This window comes from Zingiber officinale, chromosome 7A (assembly GCF_018446385.1).
Source record: "Zingiber officinale cultivar Zhangliang chromosome 7A, Zo_v1.1, whole genome shotgun sequence".
Taxonomy (NCBI): Eukaryota; Viridiplantae; Streptophyta; class Magnoliopsida; order Zingiberales; family Zingiberaceae; genus Zingiber; species Zingiber officinale.
The window spans coordinates 109160436-109185021 of record NC_055998.1 but is presented as its reverse complement, the minus strand read 5'-3'; the positions used below and the strand labels follow the sequence as shown (position 1 = coordinate 109185021).

The 24586-nt window shown below is 47.9% G+C and overlaps 1 protein-coding gene across 1 annotated transcript; it reads left to right on the top strand.

The window, feature by feature from the left end:
- The first annotated feature begins 22067 nt into the window (after positions 1 to 22067).
- LOC122000362 (probable inactive receptor kinase At1g48480) lies at positions 22068 to 24157 on the top strand. Its single transcript, XM_042554782.1, has 2 exons — positions 22068 to 23489; positions 23580 to 24157. Exons 1-2 carry the CDS (start codon positions 22169 to 22171, stop codon positions 24134 to 24136), a joined length of 1878 nt encoding a protein of 625 aa, XP_042410716.1. The 5' UTR covers positions 22068 to 22168; the 3' UTR covers positions 24137 to 24157.
- Positions 24158 to 24586: the final 429 nt, after the last annotated feature.

The following is a 24586-nucleotide window of genomic DNA, read 5'->3' as shown; positions in this document are numbered from 1 at the left end:
TCCTGGTCTTCTCGGGTGAGCAGCACTTGGTGATACCCTTGGTATGCATTGAGCATGCAAATCAGCTCGCAGCCCATCGTGGAGTCCACCATCTGGTCTATCCTCTGTAATGGATAGAAGTCTTTCAGGCACGCCTTGTTCAAATCGTTGAAGTCGATGCAGACCTGCCATTTATTGCCCAGCTTAGAGACTAACACGACATTGGCTAGCTAGCTCGGGAATTGAACTTCCCTAATATGGGCGGCCTCCAGCAACTTATCTATCTCCGCCCGGATGATCAAATTTTACTCTGCGCTGAAGTCCCTCTTTCTTTGCTTCACTGGCTGAGCGTCCGGTCGAACATGAAGCTCATGCTGAGCCATACTCGGGGAGATATCGGGAAGCTCGTGTGTTGACCATGAGAACACATCATGATTTTGTCTAAGTCAAGTGACCAACTCTGCCTTCTTTTCCACCTCCAGGTCGACTGCGATAAAGGTGGTTGCTTCTGTTTGGCTGGGGTGGATCTGAACCTCCTCCTTCTCTTCGTACACTAATGTAGGTGGTTTATTAGTGATTGCGTTCACCTCCAAGCGTGGATTCTTCCGAGCGCTTCTTGCTTCGGATTTGACCATCTCGACGTAGCATCACCGAGCGACCAACTGATCGCCTTTAACTTCGTGCACCCTGTCGTCCATCGGGAACTTGATCTTTTGGCAATAGGTAGACACCACCGTCCGAAATTCATTGAGAGCCAGTCGACCCAAGATAACATTGTAGGCCAACGGTGCGTCCACCACAATGAAGTTGGTGGTCTTGGTTCTCCTTAGTGGTTCTTCCCTGAGCGAGGTGGCCAATTAGGCCTGCCTGAGCGGCAATACCTCGTTTCCTGTGAAGCCGTATAGTGGGGTCATCATAGGCAGCAACTCATTTTGATCGATTTGTAATTGATCGAACACCTTCTTGAAGATGATGTTCACCAAACTCCCTGTATCAATGAAAGTTCGATGAATAGTGTAATTAGCAATTACTGTCCGGATGATCAGCGCGTTGTCGTGAGGGATCTCCACTCCCTCCAAATCGCTGGTGTCGAAGCTGATCTCGAGCCCTTCGGCTTTCTCCCTACTACATCCCACAGCGTGGATCTCCAGTCGTCGAGCGTACGATTTCCTAGCTCTGTTGGAGTCACTGTCGGTCGGCCCACCGGCGATCATGCATATTTCTCCTCGGGCGGTGTTACTTCTGTTTTCTTCTTCTCGAGCGAAGAGTCTATTTCGATCGACCGGGACTCGGGTAGGATCAGCGTTATCCCTCCCCTGATGCCGATTGGGTCGTTCGAGCGCTCTTCTTTCGTCCTCTCGTTGCCCGACCGATCGTTGTCTATGTCGTCGATCGGGAGTTGGAGATCGGTGGCGGTATCCTCTCGGTGTCGGTCGGCTATTGATCAGTGTCAGATCGTAGCAATCGCGCATGTTGTGCATCGCCGACTGGTGGAAGGAGCAGAACATTGATGTCCACACCTTGCCTCTTGTTGTCTTCTGCCGGATGGAGATCACATGCTGCATGACATGTGTCTTAGCCTCCTGTTGTAGCCGCGCTCCCTCTGCTCTTGGCTCTTTGGGTGGTTGGTGGCTGCTCGTCGATCGCTACTCGGGCGCCGGCGTGGGCTCGATCGACGTTTCCTTCTTCCTTGATGCCTGAGCTTCTTCCACATTTATGTACTCATTGGCTTTCCTGAGCAGGTGGTCGAAGTCCCTGGGTGGCTTCCTGATGAGCGGCTGAAAGAATTCTCTTTCAACGAGACCTTGAGTGAAGGCGTTCATTATTGTCTCGGATGAGACCAAGAGGATATCCATGGCTATTTGGTTAAAGCGCCTGATGTACTCTCAGAGCGCTTCCTTGGGCCCCTGCTTTAGGGCAAAGATGTTAGCTAGAGCCCTAGAGCCAATCATTTGATGATTGTATTATGGACTTGTTGTATCATGTTCTATATAAATAAAGGCATTTGGTTTTTGGTTATTATACTTACTTGTATTGGTATCAAATAAACTAAGTATAATAACGTCCTTGAGTAGAAGGTTCTTACCTATATCAATCGGTTAGTTGAACCGATAGTGAGATGATATAGGGAACACTACTCTTAATCATTCCTAGTCGAGTATTAACATTCAGGGACAATGTTAATGCAATAAGACTAGCATGTAGGTCAACACGATGACTTGATCTCACAAGTCATGGATATAGAGATATCAAGTTGACACATGGGTATGCATTAGAGAATGTATACTGAATGACCCGCCATGAGAAAGTATCATGGATCGTTATATGAGTGACATATACTTTCTCATGTGGCTATTAGTATGACTACTAGTCCTTGGATCTGAAGTCACCATGGATCCCTACATAAGAAGTTATGTACTTTGGTTTCGTCAAACGTCACCCGTAACTGGGTGGACTATAAAGGCGATTACTGGGTATGTAACGAATTATGCAGAGGGATGTGAGTGATGTAGATGAGATCTATCCCTCCTATATGACGGGAGAGACATCGGTATTCTTGATAGAGTGAGACCATGAAGTGCATGGTCATGCCCAAATGAGTCAATATGAGATATTGAGCTCATTTGTTTTAGTGAGTCTACTTGGAGTTCAAGATTTAGATTGATTAGAGGATGACACGGTCTATGCCTCACATTGATCAATCTAGATGTCTTGGATAGAAGGATACTTGTCATATATTGTGAGGAGTCACAATTAGTAGTCACAAGGTGATGTTGGATCTCAACATTCTTGTAACTTGGGTAGTAATGATGTATTGCTAGATACCGCTCATTACTTATGGTCCTAAATGGGTTTAGGGGCATTGCCAACGTTACAAGAACCTATTGGGTCACACACAAAGAACAAGTGGATGGAGATTAGGTTCATATAATGAACCAAGAGGATTAGATTCATGTGATGAATCAAATTGTATTAAGAGTAATCCTAATTGGGCTAATTGAGTTGGACTCAAGTTGATTCATGTGTTCAATGAGTCTAATTTAGATTATGACTCATTGAATCAATTTAATTAAATGAATTAGATTCATTATATTAAATTGGCTTGAATTAAATGGTTGGATTAGATCAACCATGAAAGAGATTAAGTCAAGTTTGACTTGAGAGGAAGAGGAAGAATCAAGTTTGACTTGACTTTATGCCACATCATTTGTGACTTGGCATTAGGAGAACTAATGATGATGTGCCACATCATCACATGTGCCACCTCATGGAGGTTACAACTATTCTCTTTAATGGCCTCCACATTAATTGTGATTAATGTGAAGGGGGTTACACCACTTGATGGAAAAATGAGAAGTTTTTCTTTTGGTGAGTAACTCTCATTCACATCATCTTCCTCCTCCTAAGCTCTCTTCTTGCTCCTTCTCTTCTCTTGGTCGTGGGTTTCAAGCAAGGGAGAAGAAAGGAGAGTGAATCTAATCCAAGAAGAAAGGTTAGTGAAAGTCACACAGAGATTTTAGAGGAGTGTGTTCTCTTCTTTTCCTTTCTTCTTCTTCCAATCTCATCCGAGAGCATCAAGAAGTGCTAGCACACTTGTGGTGTTCTCTTCTCCATCCTTGTGTGTTAGAGAACATATCTTGTTCGTGTGGATACTTCTAGAGAGTTGTCTACTTTGACAACTAGAGATCCGACATCTCCTTGGACAAGCGGGACTCGCGAAGGGCACGCATCGAAGGTATAAGACTTTCTCCATGTAGATCTAAGTGTAGATCTAGTTAAACTCGTACTCGTAGTTTTTCGAAAAAAATTTCTTTGCACGGATCTGTTGGCTAGGGAGTTTCGGGGTTTCTGCGACGCGAAAAAGCGGTTTTCGCGGCCCGAAAAACCCAACAAAAGAGGCTGACACTCGTCTTCTAATAGCGTCGGCTGCTGGCAAAATAGTGCTAGAACGAAGCTTGGAAGTCTTTGAAACTTCGTATTGAGCCGCCCGATAGTCTTCGGAACTAGCGTTGCGCCAAGCCGGAGAGAGTAGTGAGAAAGAGTCGGCACTTCACCCCATCCGTGTACTAATGCAACGTTGCCGCATTATCAAATTTATCCAGATGATCATCTGGATCGGTCATTCCATTGTATTCCCCAATCGCCAGTGGGGTGTAGTGCCTGGGTAGAGGGTCACACAAGATTGTCTAGGAGAACTGCAGATTGATCCGCTCGAGCGAAGCGTGACTTCTAGGCGCCTTTCCTTTTCGCGCATCCTGAACGGGAGCATCGTCTCAAGATAACCCCCTTTCTTGGTTCGCCTGAGCTATCTCTGAGGGAGTTTGGAACAGGGCGCGATGAAATAGGATGAGCGCAGGTGGCGCTTCCTGCGTGCCGGTCGGACCTCTATTCTGTCCCCATATGGAGATTGGTTCCGGTTAGTCTTCCAATCCCGCTCGCCCTCCTGCTGTCGACATCGTTGGTTGTTGTACTAGTCGATCGACTAGTGCTTGTTGTTGCTGCTTCTCGAACATCTTCACCGCTCGGGCTTGCACAAGCATGTCGAGCTCTTCTTTGGTGAGCGTCACGGTGGTGAGTCATCCAACGTCCTCCATCTTCTCAACTCGGATGCAGATTAAGTTCCCACAGACGATGTCAAACATGATCCTGTCCAAAAGTCGATGAGATGGAAAACTAGGGATGTGGCGCTCCTACTGGCCGTCTGTAGACTCTGCTCGAACCCTGTAGACTCTGCTCGGATTTGCAACACAAATTACGTTAGTGCCGAACCAGGGAAGGGGGCCCCGGTGTTGGCCCTCTGACGCTCAAGTCAGTCACCGATGATGAAGTAGAAGGCGGAGCAAAATGAACAATAGCGAGAACAGTGTCTATCGCGGATTGCGTACCTTCGCCGATGCTTGGACCCCCCTTTATATAGAGCTTCTGTAGCGCGCATGCATGCTTTTGAAAGACTTGTTAATAAAGTATCCCTAACACAGTACCTTAACGGGCCGAGTATATCTCTAAAGTGACAGTGGAAGCTTCCGCCGTACCATCTTCTATTTGTCCATGCCCGGTGTCGGCGGCACTAACTCCCAAAAGGATGTCGATAGATACCGGAGAGAGTATGCTGCTAGGCCGAGCTGATTGGCCGCTCGCCCGGAGCTTTGCTGTTCTTGTGTCTCGTCCGCTCGGCCGGGGCTCCACTGTGTTTGTGTCGTGTCCGCTCGGCTGGAACTGCACTGTACTTGTGTCACGTTCGCTCGGTCGGAATTCCACTGTGCTTGTGGCACATTCGCTCGGTCGAAGATCCACTCTATTTGTCGAGACCTGCTGTCGGGCTGAGTAGGATAGCCGCTCGGCCGAAGTTTCGCCCCGCCAATGCCGAGACCTACTGCCTGGCCGAGCGGGGTAGCCGCTCGGCCGAAGTTCCTGTACACCATTTCTTCTTTCATCCGGCGTTCGATACTCCATTAGGTGTCGATCATTTGATCTCCCCGTGTTGAAGGCGAGATCAGACCGGGACCTTCTCCCCCGGTCAGGCGTGCTCTCCTGATCGACCAATACTATCTGTGTATTGATCGTCTTAATTTTGATCTCAACTATAGCCGCTATTCTCTATAGGATGAGGCCCCTATATATATATATATATATATATATATATATAGGTCGTACAAATATGAAAAAGAATCTAAACTGAAAAAACGATCATTTTTCCATTTCTATATTCATGCAAGGCAGTGCTTTTGTAATCAATAGATAAGTTGTTACCAATTACATGACGTTCTTTAGTATTGTAAAACAAATGTATTTCTTACTCCACATAACAATAAACTCTTTTAATCATGTAGAAGTTCAAAACTTAATATAATGTAGTAATTTGTCACAAAACTACAACATTAGATTTAAAGTTTTAACTACTACATTATGCAAAATTAATTAGGTGTGAAAAACAATTGCATCTTACAACTCTCTAGAGTCAAGTGAACATAATAATAATGCAATGATAAACATGTAAATCAATCTACATGATATAGCAGTTTTGTCTACGACTATTGTACGAACCAAAATAGCTCAAGATGCACATTCATTTAAACCAATGCCACACTTGAACATATAGAGTAATTAAATAGTTTAATCTTCCACTCTGGAGTATTATAGTAAAAGATGATTATATTCATCTCAGACGTTCCTTACCGTCTGTACTCAGATTATATAAAAGAAGATAAATCATAGGATAAAGTTATAATCAATCGTCAAATTTATCATGAGATGTTTCCACTCTTGAGCATTGATGTCGTGTCAAGCTGGGCCGATTCGCTGTTAGTTGTTTTATGGTTTTGTAATCGTTATTTTGTGTCTTCCGTTGTGTTTTGTTATAGCCGTGTTGGTTGCTTATTAAACAACTGTGTGGTTATGTTCTTATTGTTCCGACCGTGTGATTTGCGTATATAATTACGTGGTTGTATATGTTCCAGCCGTATGAGCTGTTGATAGCTTGTGAGTAGTCTTGTGGTATTGTATATTGGTTTCATTTGTCATTACTACAGAGGAGGTGATGTCCAATTTTTGTCGGTCAACGTTACCCTCAGGGCGTGACAGTTGGACCAAACAGAAAAGACAAATATGGAAAGATATTTGTCCGAATAAAAGCACGAATGGATAAACCAAAAAGGGTTTTGGTCTAATAATAAATCCAAAGAGTTTGGTTTAATTATGAACCAAGATGGTTTAATTTTGAACTAAATTTAATGTTAATGATAATGGATCAGGTTGACTTTACTTATTGGATTTGGGTGATACTTGCTCCCTAAGTTATGTAGATGTATATAAATACTCCTATGAGAATAAGAGAGTAATGATTTTATTCTTTGAGATACAACTATAATTTTGATTAGAGTTTCTTCTCACCCTTTCTCTAGTTGCCACCCAAGCACTTGCCTCCCAAGAGTTATCGTCCGCCATCTCCAGCTACTGAATTCGGTGCCAAGGATTTCGGTGCTGACAATTTCGGTGTCGAAGAATTTGGTGTCGATGATTTCGGTGTTGCGCCCCTACCAAATTATGTTATAGGAGTTCTTTCGGATTGCTTCATCTTCACACTTGGCTAGTACCGATCGGAGACAACGACTCATGGTTTCATGAAGCCGTCTCAACGACAACTCGGCATGGATACAAGTAGAGACAAACTCTGTTGGATTTGTTAGTTGATATCTTTTTCACTTCACATCATCTATTAGGTATATACCTAGAATGAAAATTATTTTAGAAAATTTTATTTTATAATTATGTAGGTATGAAATATATCTTTATTTACGTGTGATGCATGTTCTACCGTAATAATTAGAAATTATTATTTTAACTCCCTACATATTTATGAAATATATTTTAACACATGACCAGGACATTACCTAACATCTTACAACTTTCTAGAGTCAACTTATCATATTAATGCAATGATAGACATGTAAATCAATCTACATGATTTAGCAGTTTTGCCCACGAACAATTGTACGAACCAAAATAGCTCAAGATGCACATTCATTTAATCCAATGTCACGCGTGAACATAGGGACTAGTTATTAAATAGTTTAATCTTCCACGAGCATTATATTAAAAGATACCTTTTTCGTCCGTCCCAATTTAATTTATATGAAAGAAAATAAATTATAAAGTAAATTTATAGTTGTTAGTCAAATTAACTATGAGGTGCTTCCACTCTTGAGCATTAATTTCCCATGTAGTTGTTTGAGACTTGATATTAATATTGTTGTATATTGATTTTCTCTTAAGAATCGGAATGAGAATGAGTATCATAATATTATGGAATGAGAATAGGTATAAGTTTGAATATTATTCTTAAAAATAATGTTTAGTTAGTTGAATATTTTCAATTAGAATGAACATAAATTTCCTTTTTTATCTTTAGAGAAAAATAAGAGAAAAAATTAGATGAGAGGAAAAGTTGAATGTGAGAAAAACATATAATAAGAGAGAAAGTGTGATGAAAAAAATGAAGAGAGGAAAAGTATGATGAGAGAGAAAGTGTGCTGAAAAAGAAAGAGTGATGGGAAAAAAATAAAGAGAGAGAAAGTATGATGAGAGAAAATGAATAATTGAGGAGAGAGAAAGTGGATTGAGAGAGAAAGAGTTATGTAAAAAATAAAGAGAGAGAAAGTGTGATGAAAGAAAAATGAGAGATTGAGGAGAGAGAAAGTGTGATTAGAGAAAATGCGAAGAGAGAATGAAGAGAGAGAAAGTGTGATGAGAGAAAATGAGGAGAGATTGGTAAGAGAAATTGAGGAGAGAGCAACTATGATGAAAAAATGAGGAGAGAGTGTGTAATGGGAGAGAAAGTTGTTGGGTTCGGAGCGCAGCGGAAGACATATATTGAATCATGGATCTTTCGTGGTACATATAGTTTTACACAAAAACAATATAAAACATACCTCGAGTCCTCGATAGGTGTGAATGATATCACAGACAGATAGACAGATAAGAGCCCCACGTGTGACTCCTCTAGCGGTATCCACGCGCACTAGATCACGAACTTGACACAATCCGTTAGGTGCTAGCCACTTGGATCGACAAAGTCTTGGAAGCACTACCGATCTCTTCCGATGGAAGACCAAGTTGACGAAGGAGAAACAGAGAGAATGAAACCCCTCATTGAATCTTTCTGAGGATGGCTATTTATAGCTTCCAAGGAATACAAAGAGTTAAGCTTTCAATTAATTCATCATTTATGATCTTCATTAATAAGAAAGATGAAGAGTTACAGACTCCATAAATTCTTCATTTATAACCTTCATTATGATAACTCTTCAAATTCTTCATTAATTATCATTATGATGACTTTTCGAATTCTCCATTAATCATCATGATTATGGTTATTCAAATTCTCTCTTCTTTATATCAAATAAATCCATATTTGATCTTGATCTCGACTAGCTTCCGATACCATTGTTCATGTCTACGTGCTATGCGTGCGACCCTCTAGGTTTTATACACGAAGGCAGTGTAAATCCATACACAAACTAAGGTAACCGTCTAGCAACAGTTTTTAGCCACCCAACGCGATAAAATTAATATCAGTCATAAACTGTAAACCACTATGAACCGATTACTGTGTAATTCAATCTCTTCATCTAAAGCCTACATCCCAATTAATTCGATACATTATGCATTGATCCTGTCCGAACCGCCGAACCAAAGGACGTTGGGCACGTGGCGCGCTCCTATTCGATGGTGTAGGTCTCCGTCTGGCCGCATGAATCTCCGGCGAACCTGCACTGAAGTCGGGTCGGGAAGGAGTTCCCGGCGGCGACCCTCCGACGCTCAAGTCAGGTAAGTGGCGGAAAAAGGAGCTCCCAAGCTTGTAGAATGCCTACCTCCGGCGAAGTCTATGGCTCTTTATATAGGGTGATGAAAAAGCTCCTACACGCCTATCGAGGCGCGTGCGTGTCCGCAGCCCATGCCTCGGTGTGTACCTGTCAGAGAGCTTACCTGACGCCATACTGCGACAGTCCCATTGCGCCTTCGATGGGACAACAGAACACCCCGTTGTCAGACTAGGAGTATGGCCTAGCCATATGATTCGACGGCTGTCAGAAGATGTTCCCCCCTCTTTACTGTTCATAATCCGGGACGTCCGACCGGCTGGACAGGGAGTCCGTCCGGCCGGCCCTTCCTCCTTTTACGCGTTGGCTGGACGGCACTCACCTCGCGTCCGGCCCGCCGTTGACATTGGTGTGCTGGGGAAATTTCCAGTAGGCGCTATGTAGAGACTGTTAGCAGTCATTGTTTCCTGGTTCTTCCGCTCGGCTCTTAACTACTGTTTCGACAGAGCGTCGGAACCTCGACTCGGTCAGGGCGCCTTTTACTACCGAATGTCCCTTAGTCGGCCGATCGGTCTGGTCCATTTCTTCCAAGTCCGGTCGGCTCACCCTTCTTCGGCGGGCTGCTTGGCCATTTGACCTCTACGTGGCGTTGACCCCTCGTTGGGGGGTCCCGGGCTCTTACCACCGGATCACTTGCCTTCCCTTCGAGTCTAGTCGAAGGAGGCGAAGTCCGACTGACTGGACTGCCGATCTGACAAAACAACGATCCTTGCATTGGGCCGCTCGGCCAGGCCTAATGATGCTCGTCCGTTCGGCGGTATTTGATCTGTGCCTTGTGGTCTCTTGGACCCCATGTCCGATGCTCTCCCCTACTATTCATCACGTGCACTGCGCACGGTAAGGGGAGCTCATTAAATGCGGCCAGTATCCCACTGACACGTGGCGATCATGCGTTTGTCAGCGTATGGCGGTGCCGTCACTTCCGATGGGACAACCGCCGTTTGAAATGGACGGCTGCATGATGACCTCGTTATCAACGACCTGGATCGGACGGTGGAGGTTGCTCCCGGGCGGCGATATAAAGCCCGCGACTCCGTTTCCGCCGCCTTGTTGCCTCATCCTCTTCCGGCGCTTCTCTGCTCGTTTTTTTTTTCTGCGGCGACCTCGCCCCTCCATTCTTCGGCAAACCCCAGGCCCTCGTCGATCATCTTTCTTGCTCGTAAGACTCTCTTTCTTGTTCTCCAACGTTTTCTGCTCTTTGTTACTCGTTTCCTTCAGTCGGTTTTCCTCCACTCCTTGCTTGAACCTTCTCTTTCGGTCCCGTATTCTCGTCTTTCGCCCATGACTAGCACCTCGCAGTCGACCGGCGGCGCTCCGGGCCTATGGTACGCGACCATGGAGAGCCGCTTTGATGAGGAAGACGCATTGCGTCTCGTTTGGACTTACGACCTGCCGACCGACCACCAAATAGTGTTAGCCACACCGGTCGATCGGCCTCATGAACCGCCGCCCGGCACCGTTCTTTTCTTCCGAGACCAATTTCTAGCCGGACTGCGTTTTCCACCCCACAAGTTTTTCTTAGAAGTTTGCAATTATTTTCGCATTCCGCTCGGCCAGGTAGTTCCCAACTCTATTAGGCTGCTGAGCGGAGTGATAGTTTTGTTCAAACTGAACGACATCCCCTTAGATCCAAAAATTTTCCACTACTTCTACTATCCCAAGCAGACCGAGTGGGGTACTTTTGTTTTTCAGTCTAGGATAGGTTTCGTCCTCTTCGATAGCATGCCGAGCTCCAACAAACATTGGAAGGAGTATTTTTTCTATATACGTTTTCCCGAGCGGCCAACTTTTCGGACCAAGTGGCAGACGGCGATGCTGGCGCAACCGGAGCTCGGCAAATTTAGAGGCGACGCGGCCTACCTTCATGCAGCCGAACGGCTAGTTGGCCAACGCTATCATATTGACAAGCTACTCCTCCCGGGAGTAATGCACATATTCGGCTTGTCCTCTACGACAGCCGACCTGCCCTGCAGCATGAGTAAGTTCCCTTATCTTCCCGTTTGTTTTGTTCTAACTAATTTATTTTTTGCTTCTGCAGCTGAAGTCATGTGGCGCGCCAAAGCTACCGAGAAGCTCAAATTGAAGTCGCTCAGATCGAGGCGGTGACGAACCAGGAGGCCGCCGAACGGGGCCTTTCCCCAGCTGATCCGGCCGGCGCAGAAGGTGAGGGGACACCAACTGTCCCCGAAGCCTCAGATGCCCCTGCCTCTCACGATGAGGCCGCGGGCGACATAGAACCTCCTACCGAAGCTGAGGTGGAGGGTCGTTCGGCTGATGACGTGCCGCTACGCACTCGGAAATGCCGACGACCGGAATCCGCATCCGCCTCCACTACACTTGATGAATCACAGCCCGAGCGGGGCGCGGATGCACCGGTGCTGTCCGGGACAGTTTCCCTCGAGAGTACTCCGACCCCTCGTGGTTCTCCGAGGGCCAGCTCTGAGGTGCCGCCGTCCAGCCCTTCAAAAACTTTGCGCCGTATCAGGCGCTTGGGCGAGCTTCCCTCCTCGTCCACCGGTGGGCCGTCCGATAAGGCCGACGCTTCCAAGAGCGAGCCGAGCGGCCAGAATTTAATTAAAACCGTTCTGCGCCTTCCTTCGGAGGCGAACCTGGCTGCTGCTGATCGGCATGTGGTCCCCGAGCAGCAGATTACCTTGACAGGCCCTCTGGCCCAATCTTGGGTGGACGCCCGGCGTTGAATAGCCAAGATGACTCCCGGACAGCTCGGCGATAGCAACCTACAACAGGCCACCGGGGTATGCTCTGTTTCTTTGTTTGCGTATTTGAATTATGTTTTTAACCTGTCCACATTTGCTAGCAGAACTGGGTGGAGCAGATCGCCATTAGCGATCGATTGGCCGAACTGGAGGACGAGTTGAGAAAACAAAAAGCTGCGTGGGGTACCGAGCAGTCGACGGCCGCTCTGGAGAAGGCCAAAAAACTATTGGATGCCGAACGGAAAAGGGCTTCCGATTTAACGAGTAAGGTCGTTCGGCTTGAAACGATGATCAAGCAACGAGATAAGGAGATCAAAAGGGCCACCACTCGGAAGCAACAGGCCATCAATGATATGGACCGCATGAAGGTGGAGATCAGGGGACTGGAACAACGCATCAAAGATTTGGACGCCCTGCTAGCCACCGAGAAAGAGAGCCGCTCGGCCGATCTCCAAAGGTTTGATGGAGACTTGAAGGATCTCCAAGCTGCCAGCGATGCTGCCCACGCCGCACTCAAAGAGTATCAAGAGGGGGAGTCGGCCCGTTCTGACGAAGTGAGGAAGGCGTTCCTCCGCTCGGAAGACTTCGGGGAGAAGTTTACCGACAAGATATCCCTCACTTTCGAGGAGGCGATCAAGGCGGCGGTGGGCTATCTGAAGACCAAAGGCCACCTGCCCGCCGAGCTGACCATCCCCCCCGAGGACCTCGCAAGCGTGATGGACTCCATCCCCGACGCTCTTTTTGATTTTGATGTGTGAGGAGCGTTTTTATGAACTTTTTTGTATTCCCGCCGTTCGGCCCAACTTATTCCTGTAATGACTTGTTTGATCTACCTAATGAGTAATAGATGACCTTCTACTCCTTTCACTTCTGTTTTAGCAAGGCATTTTTCCCTCGTCGCGACAAAGTGTTCTTTATATCCTTTCCGCTCGGCACCACGCCTCTGTCCGGCTCAGTTCGATCGTCTTAATGACATCTATCATGCGACCGCGCAGCCGCTAGGCTTTCGAACGTAGCCGCTCGGCATTTACATGCTAATACCTCACTTCCACCGACCAACTTTTTCTTTGTGCCTCACCCCCAAAGTGGTTTTCTGTACATTTTTGATAAGCGAGCCGGTCAGCCGTATGACCAGCCCATCGTTGATTGTATCATGTGACTGGCTATCCGCTCGGACGTTTATAGACGCTGACTCGTCTCTCGATATTTAACGTCGGAGCTCGACGGTCTTCCGCTCGGACGTTTATAGATGCCGGCTCGTCTCTCGATATTTAACGTCGGAGCTCGACGGTCTTCCGCTCGGACGTTTATAGACGCCGGCTCTCGATTTTAACGTCGAGCTCGGCGGTCTTCCGCCGACGCTTATAGAGCGTCGACTGCGTCTCGATATTTAACGCCGAGCTCGACGGTTTTCCGCCGGACGCGTTATAGACGCCTGCGTCTCGATATTTAACGCCGGAGCTCGACGGTCTTCCGCCGGGCTTATAGACGCCGCTCGTCTCGATATTTAACGTCGGAGCTCGACGGTCTTCCGCCGGACATTTATAGACGCGGCTCGTCTCGATTTTAACGCCGGAGCTCGACGGTCTTCCGCCGGACGCTTTATAGACGCCTGCTCGTCTCGATATTTAACGCGTCGAGCTCGGCTTTTCCGCCGGACGCGTTTATAGACGCCGCCTCTTGATATTTAACGCCGGAGCTCGGCGGTTTTCCGCTCGGAGCGTTTATAGACGCCGGCTCATCTCGATATTTAACGCCGGAGCTCGGCGGTCTTCCGCCCGGACGCTTTATCGACGCCGCTCCTCTCGATTTTTAACGCCGGAGCTCGACGGCTTCCGCCGGACGTTTATAGACGCCTCGCCGCCTCGATATTTAACGTCGGAGCTCGACGGTCTTCCGCTCGGACGTTTATAGACGCCGGCTCGTCTCTCGATATTTAACGTCGGAGCTCGACGGCCTTTTACGGCTAACTTTTAACTGATTATATACACCCTGCCGAGGGGCGGGGGGTCTTCGTTATCGAGTGTGCGGCTCGTACAATATACCTCCGGCCTAACGGTCCGGGGCCTTCGATATCGAGCATGCGGCTCGGTTATTTATATGCCCCGGCCGAACGGCACGGAGTCTTCACGCAGTAAGCCGTTCGGCAGAGAATGCTCAACGTGTTTTCATCTTTTTGCTTCCTGCATTACAAGTACATAGGCGACTAGCATATACACAAAAATGAATTACATTCGTGCACCTTTCATCCAGCTCGATAAGGCTGGAGATGATTTGCACTCCACGGTCGATCCAGCTGCCGCCCGGCTTCATCCTCCAAATAATATGCGCCCGAGCGGAGCTTTTCAATATCTTTGAAGGGGCCCGCCCACGGTGCATCCAGTTGCCGACGTCGCCGACCGGCTTGACTTTCTTCCAGACGAGATCACCGACCTGGAATGATCTGGGGATTACGCGGCGGTTGTAGTTTTGCTTCATCCGCTGCCGGTACGCCATCAGCCGAACGGACGCCTTGGCTCGCTCCTCGTCAACCAAATCCAGCTCCATATTCCTCCGTTCGGCGTTGCCATCATCATAGCTCATCCTCCGGACGGACTCAACACCGACTTCCACCGGAATGACTGCCTCGCCGCCATAGACCAAATGGAACGGTGTGACGCCCGTCGCTTCCTTCGGAGTCGTTCGGATGGCCCATAAGACGCCCAACACTTCATCCGGCCAACTTCCTCCCAAATGGTCGAGCCGAGCGCGTAGAATACGAAGAATTTCTCGATTGGCCACTTCGGCTTGACCGTTGCTTTGGGGATAAGCCACGGACGTGAAGTGTTGCTCGATGCCGTAGCTTTTGCACCAATCCTCTAGCATTTTCCCTGTGAATTGCTGCCCATTATCTGAGACCAATCGGCGAGGGATGCCGAACCGACAGATGATGTGTTGCCAGATAAATTTTTTGACCATCTGTTCGGTGATCTTAGCTAGCGGCTCGGCCTCCGCCCACTTGGAAAAATAATCAACAGCCACTAGCAAAAATTTTCGCTGCCCGGTCGCCATCGGGAATGGACCAACAATATCCATTCCCCATTGATCGAACGGACATGAAACTGTTGATGCCTTCATTTCTTCTGCCGGTCGGTGGTTGAAGTAATGGTACTTTTGGCATGAAAGGCACGTTGACACTGTCCGAGCGGCATCTGCTTGTAGAGTTGGCCAAAAGTATCCAGCTAGCAGGATCTTCTTAGCTAGTGCTCGTCCGCCTGGATGTCCTCCGCACGATCCTTGATGTACTTCTTGGAGGATGTAAGCCGAGTCCTCCGAGCTCACGCATTTCAACAACGGGCGTGAGAAAGCCTTTTTATAAAGCTGATCGCCGATGAGTGTGAACTGACCGGCTCTCCTCCTTATCAGCTGGGCTTCATACTCATTGGATGGTGTGGCGCCCGAGCGGAGAAACTCTATGATGGGCGTCCGCCAGTCGCTTGGAAATGTGAGGCCTTCCATCCGGTCGACATGCGCCACCAACAGTACTTTTTCAATTGGCTGCTGAATGGCGACCGGCGTTATTGAGCTCGCGAGCTTGGTTAACTCATCACCGCTGATTTTGCTCGGTATCTTTTGACAATAACTTCTAAAATCGGCCGACTTCAAGGCTTCAGAGAGCTTGAGCCGAGCACTATTGATTTCAAGGTACCAGAGAGCTGCTGAGCAGGAGTCCGAGTGGAGTGTTACCCGACCGGCCCCACGTGCCGCTGCAATCCGGCTATGAGGGCCTCATACTCCGCCTCATTGTTGGTAGCTTTATAATCCAGCCGAACGGATAGGTGCATCTTTTCTTCTTGTGGGGAGAGCAGTAATATTCCAATCCCGCTTCCGAGCCGAGTGGACGACCCATCCACATATATTCTCCACATAGCTTCGGGCTCCGGCCTTTGCACCTCAGTCACAAAATCGGCCAAGGATTGCGCCTTGATCGCCGAGCGGGGCTGGTATTGAATGTCAAATTCGCTTAGCTCTGTCGTCCATTTGATGAGCCGTCCGGATGCCTCTGGATTTAGTAGAACACGTCCGAGCGGGCTATTGGTTTTGACAATAATGGTATGCGCCAGGAAATATGGACGAAGGCGCCGAGCAGCGAGGACCAAAGTGAAGGCTAGCTTTTCGAGCCCAGTGTAGCGAGATTCAGCATCCTTTAAAATGTGACTAAGGAAATACACAGGTTCCTCTCCCCTCGCTCTCACCAATGCTGAGCCGATTGCCTGCTCGGTCGAGGATAGATAAATACAAAGTGGTTCACCAATAGTCGGCTTGGCTAACACCGGGAGCGAGTTCAGGTATGCCTTCAACTCTTCGAACGCCCGGTCGCATTCTTCGTCCTAGTAAAATTTTGTAGCTTTGCGTAAGATCTTGAAAAAAGGAAGGCTCCGGTCGGCGGTTTTGGAGATGAATCTGGATAGAGCTGTTATCCGACCGGTCAAACGCTGCACTTCTCTTGTATTTCTTGGGGGCGGCATGTCTTGTAGGGCTTTCACCTTGCTGGGATTTGCTTCGATTCCCCGCTCGGTCACTATGTACCCCAGAAAACGCCCCCCTTTTGCTCCGAACAGGCACTTCTGGGGATTTAGCTTGACTCCATATTTGCGCAGCGTTCGGAAGGTTTCCTCCATGTCTTTGAAGAGATCTGCCGCTCGGACGGATTTGATGAGAATGTCGTCCACATAAACTTCTAGGTTCCGCCCGATCTGCTCTCTGAATACTTTATTCATCAAGCGCTGATAGGTGGCTCCCGCATTCTTCAATCCGAACGGCATCACATTATAGCAATAAGTGCCGTCGGCCGTCACGAAGCTGACCTTTTCTTGATCTTCACGGGCGAGCGGCACTTGGTGATAGCCCTGGTAGGCGTCGAGCATACAGATTAATTCGCAGCCGGCCGTAGAGTCCACCAGCTGGTCTATCCGGGGCAGAGGATAAAAATCTTTCGGGCAAGCTTTGTTGAGATCCCGAAAATCTATGCACACTCTCCATTTGTTGCCCGGTTTGGAGACTAATACTACGTTCGCCAGCCAGCTCGGGAACTGAACCTCGCGTATATGGCCGGCTTCCAGAAGCTTCTCCACCTCCGCTCGGATGATGACGTTCTGCTCGGCGCTGAAATCTCTTTTTCTCTGCTTTACCGGCCGAGCGTCCGGTCGGACATGTAACTCGTGCTGCGCTATACTCGGAGAAATTCCGGGCAGCTCATGTGTCGACCAGACGAAGACATCATGATTTCTTCGGAGGCATTGGATCAGCTCTTCTTTCTGTTTCTCCTCCAGATCGGACGCAATAAAGGTTGTGGCCTCCGATCGGGATGGGTGAATCTGCACTTCCTCTTTTTCTTCATAAATTAAAGAGGGTGGCTTTTCGGTGATGGCGTTTACCTCGATCCGGGGCGCCTTCCGAGCGGAATTGGCTTCTGCTCGGACCATCTCGATGTAGCATCGCCGAGCTGCTAACTGATCTCCTCGTACTTCTCCCACTTTGTCCTCCACGGGGAACTTGATCTTCTGATGGAAGGTTGAGACGACCGCTCGGAATTCGCTGAGCGCCGGTCGTCCCAGAATGACGTTGTAGGACGAGGGAGAGTCAACCACCACAAAGTTTGTTGTCCTTGTCCTCCTGAGCGGCTCTTCTCCCAACGAGGTAGCCAGCCGGATCTGTCCGACCGGCTGCACTTCGTTACCCGTAAACCCGTAGAGCGGAGTTGTCATGGGTAACAGCTCGGCTCGATCAATTTGCAGCTGATCGAACGCCTTCTTGAATAAGATGTTGACTGAGCTCCCTATGTCAACAAATACGCGGTGAATTGTGTAATTGGCTATTACCGCTTTGATGAGCAGAGCATCGTCGTGGGGTACTTCAACTCCTTCCAAGTCCCCTGGCCAGAAGCTGATTTCCGATCTGTTCGCCCGTTCTCATCCAGGCATGGATTTGAGCCGGACGCCGCCTTTCTTGCTCGCTGGAGTCTCCTCCGGTCGGCCCGCCAACAATAACGTTGATTTCGCCTCGAGATATTGCTTTATTTTCCTCTTCCCGAGCGGACGGCCGAGACCGTTCTCGGACGCTCGGCGATTCTCCTACCTTGGGGAACGGTGCCGATCGGGAGTTTGTTGCTGTCGCCTATCAGCTCACGTCCGATCGGCTTCTTGAATTCTCTGTCGCCTGTCGACTGAGGGAGACCGTCGTCCGGCATTCCGGGGTACGGGATGAGACACGAAGGGAAGACTTCGACAATCCCTTGTTTTGTGCGTATCCGTCCGGTGGAAGGAGCAGAACATCGGGGTCTATTTCCTTTTTGGCTTGGGCTGGGCGGCGGCTACCTCTTGCACGTGGGACCTGGCATGGGGGGATCGGATTGCTTCGGCCCTTGGTCCTCTGGGCGGCTGATGAGTGACGTGTTGTCGCCGGAGGAGCCCGCTCGGTTGGAGTTTCTTTTTTCCTAGCCGCTTGTGCCTCTTCCACATTGATGTATTCGTTCGCCCAGTGTAACATGTGATCATAGTCTCGGGGCGGCTTTCGGATGAGCGATCGAAAGAAATCCCCATCCACCAGGCCTTGTGTGAAGGCATTCATCATGGTTTCTGAGGTGGCCGTTGGAATGTCCATCGCCACTTGGTTGAACCGCTGGATGTAAGCTCGAAGCGATTCACAGGCTTCTTGCTTGATGGCGAACAGGCTCACGCTCGTTTTCTGGTAGCGTCGCAAAATGGTGGAGGAAGGCCGTTCGGAAATCTTTGAAGCTCGTGATGGATCCGTCCGGCAGCCTCCGGAACCACCGTTGAGCCGATCCCGAGAGAGTGGTAAGAAAAACTCGGCACTTTACTCCATCTGTGTATTGATGGAGAGTAGCTGTGTTATCGAACTTACCCAGATGATCATCCGGGTCGGTTGTCCCATTGTACCCGCACGAGTCTCCTGCGAACCTGCACTGAAGTCGGGCCGGGAAGGAGTTCCCGGCGGCGACCCTTCGACGCTCAAGTCAGGTAAGTGGCGGAAAAAGGAGCTCCCAAGCTTGTAGAATGTCTACCTCCGGCGAAGTCTACGGCTCTTTATATAGGGTGATGAAAAAGCTCCTACACGCCTATCGAGGAGCGTGCGTGTCCGCAGCCCATGCCTCGGTGTGTACCTGTCAGAGAGCTTACCTGACGCCATACTGCGACAGTCCCATTGCGCCTTCGATGGGACAACAGGACACCCCGTTGTCATACTAGGAGTATGGCCTAGCCATATGATTCGACGGCTGTCAGAAGATGTTCCCCCCTCTTTACTGTTCATAATCCGGGACGTCCGACCGGCTGGACAAGGAGTCCGTCCGGCCGGCCCTTCCTCCTTTTACGCGTTGGCTGGATGACACTCACCTCGCGTCCGGCCCGCCGTTGACATTGGTGTGCTGGGGAAATTTCCAGTAGGCGCTATGTAGAGACTGTTAGCAGTCATTGTTTCCTGGTTCTTCCGCTCGGCTCTTAACTACTGTTTCGACAGAGCGTCGGAACCCCGACCTGGTCAAGGCGCCTTTTACTACCGAATGTCCCTTAGTCGGCCGATCGGTCTGGTCCATTTCTTCCAAGTCCGGTCGGCTCACCCTTCTTCGGCGGGCTGCTTGGCCATTTGACCTCTAAGTGGCGTTGACCCCTCGTTGGGGGGTCCCGGGCTCTTACCACCGGATCATGCATCATTACCAAATTAATTATTTTACTTGATTTCCAAGATATAATAGACTCCTCTTGAATGATAAATCATTCCTCCCATGGCCATGGATTTTGAGTCACTAATATCTCTATCAAGCGGCCAGAATGTTAACTCCTAATCCAAGAGAGCGATGAATCCTCTATTGACTCAACACTATTCTCTCTACGTTTTGTCATACACCCAACTACCGTATTAATCACAATCCGATTAAAGACTGCTTTTAACGGCGTCAAAGCACATAACTCCACGCATAGAATAAATGAAGGTCTCAAGTCAAAAGATTAGTTACACTCCTTCATAAGAGGAATACTCAATGATGCTTAATATGTGGTCTCCTCTTGAGCGGGTCGTGTCCAGTGTACCTCTAAACTCAAGGCACCCCCAAGTACAACTTGGATATCCATCCCTCCGGTCTATCTCGACCTAGTCATACTTAGCGTTGATCTAGATATCCATGTCCCCTCTAGATATCTATCAGATCAAGGACTGTTTCAGATTAATATACCCATTAATCTGTGGGACTTTATCATTAATCATATACGTACAGAAAAGTAAATAATTAATGATAAATTCTTGCCTTTATTAAATAATTATCCACAAAATACATAAGGAGTGTCTTGGCACATAAGTGCACACACTAACAAAAGTGTGATGTAAGAGAATGAAAAGAGAAAAATAAGGAGAGAGAGTGTGTGATGGGAGAAAATATAGAGAGAAAATATAGAGAGAAAATGGTAGAGAATGTGTGATGAGAGAGAATAAGTATGTTGAGAGAGAAAGTGTGTTGATAGAATAAGGAGAGAGAAAATATGATGAGAAAGAACAAAGAGAGAGAGTGTAAAATGAAAGAAAAATTGAACAAATATACTAAGAGTATTTTTGTCCAAAACTTAATTCACATTCTTATTCCATTAAAATCCAAAGGAGGAGATGAGTTTCATCCATACCCAAATTTTTGGATTTCATTCCAAAATCTTGATTATATTCACATCAACCAAATACAAAGTTTAGGAATAAATCCATTCCTCATTTCTAAACCCTTAAATTAAACACCACCTAAATGATACAAAGTAATTTTAGGCAATTGATCAAAAGTGCACATAAAATTACGAAATTATCCAAAGTCGCATTTAATATTTAGATTTCTCAAAAAGTCACTTGTTTTCCATTTTATCCCCCCACTATAATACTTTATTCAAAGAATAACACAGTTGGAATGCTACATAAACCCTAAAACTAATTTGATTTTGTTGTTTTTTTTTAATCCAGCACCAGAATGCGTTAATAGTGATTGTGCGCGAGGGATAAAATGAAAAATAAATATGTCATATGATAAATCTAAAAATTAAGTGTAGGTTTTAAAATTTTTTAAGTGCGCTCCGGCTCTTTCATGGATGGATGGCTGAATTTTGTTTTAAAATTTTTTAAGTACGCTCATTTGATGATTGCTGAATTTTTTTTCACATATTTCCATTAAAGAACAAAAAGAAAAGTACAATAAATAGAATAACAGCATGACTAAGAAAAACATTAAAGAACTAGTTTTAAAATGACTTTATAAAATCATTAATTGGTTCAGCTCTCGATTGATTTATTTAGGCGGTCGAGTTGGATTAAGTTTGTTGGATCGATCGAGTAAAGAGAAATAATTTGAGAAGAAAATTTAGAAGGAACATTTAATATACTTTTTAATCATGGATACCCTTTTTTAACAATAACAAAATAAATAATGTTTTTTTATTTTTAAAATTAAAGCCGCAGATATTTCCCACCAAGTAAATATTCTCGTAAGAAGCTTCTCGCCAGCCTATTAGGACTTCGGAGTTCGGCCCCACCTCTGCGTTGAGCAGCTCAAATAAAAACCTATTTATTATTTCATGCTTTTAGGATTAGCCCGCAAAACGGCAGCTGTCCTGCCAACCCATTTCACTTACCAACTCTACGGGTGCCCTGCTCCTGTCCCCAACAACGACCAGGGTGGAAACTGGTGTTGTGATTTCAAAAAAACAAGAGTGGGCCCCACATGAACATAATCCCACGTCTGTCTCTCCTGGGTGATTTACTGGGTCCCACGTCCACTGCCGAGCCAAGTGTTACTGACACGTCATCAAAACAAGGGATCAACGTTTGCCGCCGAGTCGTCCACAACCAAAATCTCCTAAACGGTTATTTAAAAATTTAATGATTTTTTTAATTAAAAAATATCCATTACGAAATAAATTAAAAGATCATGGCGACCTGTATGCGCTCGCGACTACTTGAGTCGGAGAAGAAGGAGAAACGACGGCGGCGGCGACTACATCTTTTCCATGGAATTATAGCATTCTCCATACAGAATTTTTATCAACGGCGCCCGTTTTCCTGCCAATGAGGTCGCTCCTTCTCTTCCTTCTCTTTTCGTCATCGTTGTTCGGCGGCGCAGCGCCGGACGATCTCGCATCCGATCGTGCTGCGCTCCTAGCCTTCCGAGCTGCCGTATTCAGAGACAACCACCGGTGGAACACTTCTGACCCCTCTCCGTGTGCCTGGGACGGAGTCACCTGCTCCGATAACCGCGTCACCGAGCTCCGCCTCCCCGGCGCTGACCTCTTCGGCCAAATCCCACACGGAACGCTGGGTAATCTCACAGCTCTCACAGCCGTCAGCTTACGTTACAACCTTCTCTATGGAACTCTCCAGCAAGACTTCGCCGCGCTCGTCAATCTACGCTTGCTTCATCTCCAGAACAACCGCTTCTCCGGCGAGATCCCTCCTCCCATCTTCGCTCTTCGTCAGCTCGTCCGCCTTAACCTGGGGGGAAACTTATTTCATGGCGTAATACCTCAGGATTTCAACAAACTTACCAACCTCTATGCGCTGCTTCTTGACCGCAACCGGCTGTCCGGCGAGATCCCTGATCTCCGGTACCCTAACCTCTTCCTTTTCAATGTGTCCTTTAACCATCTCAACGGATCTATCCCTTCGAGCTTACGAGGAATTCCAGCTAGTTCCTTCATCGGTAATTCCCTTTGCGGAGGACCGCTTGCCGCCTGCCCTGGCGACAACTCGAACTTGGTGGCGCCGGCGCTGTCACCGCTGGGCTATACCCACATTTCCAATAAATCCGGAGGCAAAAAGAAACTCTCCGCCGGCGAAATTTCCGGGTTTTCGATTGGCGCGGCCGTCGGCTTCTTGATCCTCCTGCTCCTCCTCACGGTCCTCTGCTTCCGAGCCCGCAAAGAGGGCGAGGCAAAGCCAAAGGAGGTGCGGAAATTGCAGCCCGAAGCGGAGATGGCGTTGAGGGGCAGGCGAGACACTCCAGACAAGAAGACGGAACTGCCGTCAGTGGCGTCTTCGCCTTTGCCAGTCTCGGGAGGGGCAAACGGGGTCGGTCGGAAACTGGTCTTCACCGGGAAGGTTCAGAGGATCTACGACTTGCAGGACTTGCTACGAGCGTCGGCGGAGGTACTTGGGAAAGGGACGAGTGGCACGACGTACAAGGCGATGCTGGAGATGGGGATGGTGGTGGCGGTTAAGCGCCTCAGGGACGTCAGTCTCTCGGAAAAGGAGTTCCGCGAGAGAATGGATGCCATCGGCGCCATGGACCACCCCAACCTGGTCGCCCTTCAGGCCTACTACTACAGCAAAGACGAGAAGCTTTTGGTCTATGAAGTCGTACCCAACGGAAGCCTCTCCTCCCTTCTCCACGGCAAGCACTCTTTTCCGTCCATAAGCTGTTTGGCGAAATGTCAAAGAGACGGTACTGATGGCTCTTCTTCATCTTCTTCTTTTGTCGTAGGAAACAAAGTGTCTGGTCGCGAGCCTCTCGATTGGGAGACAAGGTTGGAAATTGCGCTCCGCTCAGCCCGCGGCATCGAGTTCATCCACCTGAAAGGCTCCGGCTTCTCCCACGGCAACATTAAGTCGTCCAACATCATCCTCACTAAAACTTACGACGCTTGCGTCTCCGACTTCGGCCTAAGCAGCCTAGGCTCCGTCCCGATGCCCGACCAACGCTCCGTCGGCTACCGAGCGCCGGAGGTCACCGACGTGCGCAAGGTCTCGCAGAAGGCCGACGTCTACAGCTTCGGTGTTCTTCTGATGGAGCTACTCACTGCCAAATCTCCGACGCAGACGCCTCACAGCGACGACAGCGTCGACCTCCCAACATGGGTCCAATCCGTGGCCGCAGTGAACTGGAGAACGGAAGTGTTCGACGTCGAACTGTTGAGAGATGAGAAAGCTGAGGAGGCAATGATGCAGCTGATGCAGCTGGCCGTCGACTGCGCTGCGCTGGTCCCCAACCACCGCCCGTCGATGTCGGAGGTCGTAGCCCGCATTGAAGAGATTCCGTGAGACGAACAAAACGGCAGCGCAAACTTCGACGTGCCGGCGTGTTTCCATGCGACTGTTCCATTCGATTGTGCAGTGTTATTCCTGGACGTGAAATGTGAAATTTTCGTCTCTTAAGCACGTTGTTTATTATTATTGCTTTGATTTGATGCATTTTGGAGGGTTCGTTTGTTGTTCCTTTTAATCCGTTCTCCCGTGGATATATATATATACTTACTATGCTCACATGTCCGGACGCCCAATAGCATTCTTGGACACCTTGATTTGTAAAAGTGAATCCGGACGCCCATAAATACTCCGAGTAACCAGGCATGTATGTGAGAGTCATTTAAGAATGTTGATTGAATAAGTGTGGGTTAAATTCTCTCTATATATAAATTTGTGGACCGTCCTTGTGGCGAGTCCACATCATTTTTTTTTTAATTCAAAATCTTCTCGTCACATAAAATGTCC